General features: G+C 41.6%; 2 protein-coding genes across 2 annotated transcripts in view; one reads left to right on the forward strand and one right to left on the reverse strand.

Annotated features, from left to right (window-relative positions):
* Positions 1–1,121: 1,121 nt before the first annotated feature.
* On the reverse strand, positions 1,122–4,965 carry HNRNPDL (heterogeneous nuclear ribonucleoprotein D-like). Its single transcript, XM_009887544.1, has 7 exons — positions 4,801–4,965; positions 4,551–4,712; positions 4,146–4,277; positions 3,914–4,028; positions 2,887–3,054; positions 2,565–2,662; positions 1,122–1,389 (listed from the first exon to the last, which is right to left on the reverse strand). The coding sequence occupies exons 1-6, from the start codon at positions 4,963–4,965 to the stop codon at positions 2,592–2,594; spliced, it is 813 nt and encodes a 270-aa protein (XP_009885846.1). The 3' UTR covers positions 1,122–1,389; positions 2,565–2,591.
* A 78-nt stretch (positions 4,966–5,043) lies between these two features.
* Positions 5,044–5,314, forward strand: part of ENOPH1 (enolase-phosphatase 1) — a 9,588-nt gene continuing 9,317 nt past the window's right edge. Inside the window, exon 1 of the mRNA XM_009887556.1 lies at positions 5,044–5,213. Within this exon, the coding sequence (XP_009885858.1) occupies positions 5,044–5,213 (170 nt within the window). The remainder of the gene's footprint in view (positions 5,214–5,314) is intronic.

Here is a 5,314-nt window from a genome sequence, read left to right on the forward strand (position 1 = left end):
TGTAGCCAGTGATGTCAGCGAGTCTTCTCTCATCCAACCTCATTGTTAAAATGATGGAAACCTTCCCAGATCTAGCAACTGCTTAACCCATAGCAGTTATGGTATGTAGCTCTTCTGTATGACAGGAGAAGAAAATAAAATATACTCAGCTGCCTGAGAGAGAAATGAACAATGAAATCACAGTTTGGAAACTTTTAGAGAGAAACCTCTAGAGCCAGACTACTCCCTTTAGAAGTTTGCAAGACCAGTCTACCCTGTGAATTAGCTACTCACATTTCACCTTACTCTCCTAACAAATAAGGTTTATTTTTGATGCATGTCTAGATACTTGTGCTGAAGAAAAAAAAAAAAAAAAAAAAGCTTTAGCCGGACTGCTGCAATCCTTCAGCTTCAGGCAGAACACATATGCTCACTTACCTATCCCAGCTATTCTGGTATTCAGAAAACAACCTGCTGTTCAAACTAGCTTCTGTTCCCTGGCACTCATTCATTTACGCTTGTTACGTTGTTTGCCAGTATATGTAAGATGGTAAACCCATTTTCTGATCCGGCTAAGAGTCCAATACAGGATTTAGCTTGAAGAAATAGATCCTGACTTGTACAGAAATCAGGTGTTCAGGAACTTGTAATCTCCTGCTTGGAATTGGAATAGACAGGAAGCAATTGCTCAAGGAACATAACAAAGTTATAGTCTTGAGTATTCTAGAACCTAAGTGCCTGAAAAACCTTGAAAGGTGATACAGATCTCACCCTCCAACCCCTCAAGCAGTGCTGAGCTATCAGGATGAAAAAGGTGCTGCTGTAGTTCTAGATCCCTCCCTTGAGATGTATGAAATTGGCAGTATTGTGCCACAGACCAGTCTCTGCTCTTTTCTGCAGCTGTCAGGAAGCAGCTTTGCCATCTTACACAGCGTAGCATCACTGCAAGCACATACCCAAGGCACTGTGGTGCTCTCTCTTAAGAGGTCAGGTAAAGGAGTAGGTTGTACTGACCTGTATACACAATAACCGTGTCTTGAGTCATTTATGATCTCCAGAAAGGTACCGGCCCTTTCTATCCAAGTACAAAAGCATAGTTATACCACCGCAAGCTGACAGCCTCAGACAGCAAGACTACACAATCACTTAAGGTAAGCATTTATTAGAGAATCCTTTAACATGAAATTATACAAATAAAGTTTGTATAAACACAAGTCCACATTGTGTCATAAGATGAATGGCAAAAAGAAAGTAAAAACCATAAAAGAAACTAGTCAGCCGCTATGTACAGTTGGACACAGTTGTGTCGTACACTAAGAGTCTTTTACAAAATAGTAATTTTCTCTCATGAAGACCACCCGCCATTCACTCACGATGCGCTGCAAGATGGCTTTGTTGCAGTATCTCTACCTAAAAATCAAGACAAAACATACGTCAGATCTGTGCAAGTTGCTACAAGAATTGTTAAAAGGTCCATTTTCATGAACTGCTTAATGTCTTCTATATATTCCTTTCTTCACTGTTAAAGATCATATGCATATTTATGAAGGTAACACAAGAGGTTTTGTTACCCATCAGTAATTTATCTTCCCAAATATAGCCATGCAGCCCATTTAGGAAGCTGTTCCAGAAAAACACACATCCAGTTTCGACTATTAATCAGGCTCTGGATCAGGTTTTTTCCCCACTGAAACCACTGCCAAAAGAGTTTCTGATTATTTGTTTATCCATCTAAATGCTGTGCAAACACAAGTCAGGTCAATTTAGTTCAAACAAGTCCACCTGCATATGATCTTTAATGTTTTTGCAGATTTAAAAGTTCGTTTTGGTTTGCAGATTTCACTATTAGCTATAAAAAGAAAAAAAGCAAGCATTAAATCTTAAAGAATGCACACTTAAAATGAGGTTCCACAATTGAAATACAACACTAAACAGAAGACCAAATGATTAAGCTGTAAAGGCATTTATGTACTTTAACTCCTGTAAAAAACCATTTAAGTTAAGACACTTAATCTCCAAAAAGATTAAAAAAAGAAGCCAAAGTCTGAAGTTTTCCACTTTAATCTTTACGCTGGTACATGAAGTTGGAAGAGACCATACCACAGGACAGCGTTTTCTGGTGTATGCCTTGCGCTCTGCCTGCAACGTGCGACCCCAGAGATAGACGTGGTCAGGGTGACACACGGCCTGCAATGAAGTTCCCGCTGGCGGGTACAAACAAGGTATAATGTCAGAGTTAGAAGACAACATTCTTGTTTTCCTTAAGTTGTACCCATTTCAGTACTTTACCTGTTAATACTTCTAATAAGTTTAATTACTCCTCTAGACCACCTGGTACACAACGCAAAACAGAAAAACTCTTATGTTTTTCTGAAGTACTACAGAAGATAAAGTCACATTTTTACAAGTTAAAGATCTATAGACACTGTAGGCAAAGCTGGTTTAAAAAAAAGTATTTTTTTTAAGTTAACAAAAGCTTAATTAAAGGAAAAGTCATGCTACACAAGTTTTTACTCTTCATTTGTCTATTGATCTTTAAATTAGATTAGACATACTCAGAGCAGACCTTGCACTCAAATACACACCTGTTTCCTCAAGTACTAGGTAATGCTTTAATACGGCTGGTAGTTGTTTTGGTGATTGCCGCCACCACGGGATGCCTTTCCATATGTGCTTTGTTGACCTGTAGAGAACATGGTGGGGGTGGGGGGGAAACACAACCATCCAGAACCATTAAGGTCAACATCCAACACTCTAAAGGAGATTGTTCCTGTACAGTACACCAACAGGGCTACTCTTTAGAGCCATGTGCAAGCAGTAAAAGGTGTTACAGAACAAGTTACTAAAAGAGGCCCCTGTTCAAAGATGCATGCTATTATTATCTGGAATGATATCAAAACCACTTACCACTGTAATCTGTGTATCCCGGCCCATATCCATAATTGGGATAGTTGTACCCAGAGTAGTCATATCCTCCATAGCCACTGTAGCTTTGATCACTATAAGCACTATTGTAGTTTCCATATCCTTGATCATAATAGTTATTAAATCCTTGATTCCAGTTTTGTCCCTGACCTGAAACCAAGTATAGCATTTCTAAGTTACAGAACTTACTATTTCATACCTCTCCTATGCCACTTCATCTAACTTTCTATGGCAATCTTTCTATGCCAGAACTATTACCTGGAAGAATCCTCTTATCTTCCACAGAACCCAAGAAAAGTAATTTTCTAAAAGAGTTCAGGCATCTCATTTGGATATGACAGATACATCTTAAGATCTTATCACCCACAACAACATTAGAGAAAGACAGCAAGTAGTCCTGCTCGTAAAACAGCCAGGAAAAACAAAACACCACAACACTGTAGGTATGCTCTACAGCAGCTCCTGCTCTTTTCCTTCAACTTCCATTTTAGATCATTAATTGCCTGAACATTAAGTTATACCACAGGATCAGCTTTACTGCATTGTGATGGTTGTGAATGGCTTCACTTTTTAAGACTGAGATGCATTAACCTATAACATAACAGTTGACTGCTTGTCATCTATTTGCACGGTGTAGCAAAGTGACTTGCCTTCCTCTTTAGCAAACAGCTCATGGTTTCTTTCCCATGAGCCAACTAACAGTATATCCCTTTACACAAAAGGGTAACCGCACCACCTGTTTAGCTATGCTGTCAACTGCGGGTATACAAAAGCACCCTACATCCAGCCTGCCACTTCACTATTTGAATGCAAGCAGACCAAGAAGAGATTCTTCAGCTTCCACAAGCAATCACAACCACCAAAATACCGCTTGCTAACAGGCTACTTTCCACATTCAACTTAAACATGAGATCTCCAGGCAGCCCAAAACCTAGAACATCTAAAACACCTTAGTGTTTGGTACAGATACTTAAACATTTACATTAATTTCAACATCCAAAAGGCTCACCTCGTCCACGTCCCCTTCCACCTCCTCGTCCACCAGCTGCATTGCTTTTTCCTCCTTTCTGCTGTTGCTGCTGTTGCCTGTATACCTCTTTGGGCTGTGCTACTTTGATCTCACACTGTGAAGACAGAAGTTCTTTAACTCATCAAAAATTTCAAGACCATTTTGTGAACTGCTTTCAGGGAAGCTGACAGACATGGTCTTTTTCACATGCTAAGAAGGAGAGCTACCATACCTTGCCTGAACCAATCTGATGGTATCTGCTTTCTAGCAATTTCTTTACTGGCTCTTCATCTGTGTATGTGATAAAACAGAAGCCCCTCCTTTCATTCGTCTTTGTGTCCATGGGAAGCTCAATGTTTTCAATCTGAAATCAAAAGTACCCATCACTAATGCATGAAATCTGTAAGCAACTTTTTATGCTACCAGAACCATTCAGCAGTCCAATGTTTATGCCAACTGCTTCTGACAGCTATAAATCAGCCCATCACACTATGGAATCATTAACACGCACATAGTTTCAACAATCCTTAGTTTTATGTAAGTCTGAGCCAGCTCTCTCCTCACAAATTCTGTCTTAAGACACAAGCAACACTGCATGTGAAAACCAGAGCTGTTCTTATATGCCAATATACTATACCTCGCCAAAAGCGCCAAAGTACTCCTTAATCTGTTCTTCAGATGTATCTGGACTCAGCCCACCAACAAATACTTTTTTTGGTGGCTCCTTCCCTTTTAGGGCTTTTGCCCTTTTAGGATCTATTAACTTCCCATCCAGTTTGTGTTCCTTTAGTTCCAACACCTAAGAAGTACACAAGGAATCAAAGTCTCAGATCACTTAAGTGATATAGGCAGGCTTTGTGCCATCAATCCACAAGAAATCCACCCACCTTCTCCACACTGGCAGCATCCTTGAAGAGCACGAACCCAAACCCCCTCGACCTCCCAGTGACTGGATCTGTTTTAATCGTACAATCCACAACCTCGCCAAACCGAGAGAGATACTCTGTCAAGTCTTTCTTGCTGGTGTCCCAGCTTAGGCCCCCAATAAACATTTTCCTGAAACGCAAGAAGTACATGCAAATACCTGTAAATACACGTGTATACACACACAGCTGAGTGCAAATGCACGCATGGAGCACGGAGCTAGCCCGCTCGTGGCCGCTGCAAACCAAAGGACGTCAGGAAGGCACCGCCACCCGGCTCGGCCTGCAGGGCCTGACAGCCGCGCCCGCTGCTCCAGGCAGCAGCGGAAGTGGCCCCCCCCCGCCCTGCCAGCAGCCCACGCCTCCATAGGCTGCCGGTGACGTCACGCCCTCTGATTGGCAGCCCCCCGCCCCGCCCCACGGAAACTGGGTCACCAGTACAGGACACAAAGATGGGCGCGGCCATTGGCGTAGGAGG

Source organism: Charadrius vociferus, unplaced genomic scaffold (genome assembly GCF_000708025.1).
Source record: "Charadrius vociferus isolate BGI_N301 unplaced genomic scaffold, ASM70802v2 scaffold896, whole genome shotgun sequence".
In the NCBI taxonomy this organism is placed as follows: domain Eukaryota; kingdom Metazoa; phylum Chordata; class Aves; order Charadriiformes; family Charadriidae; genus Charadrius; species Charadrius vociferus.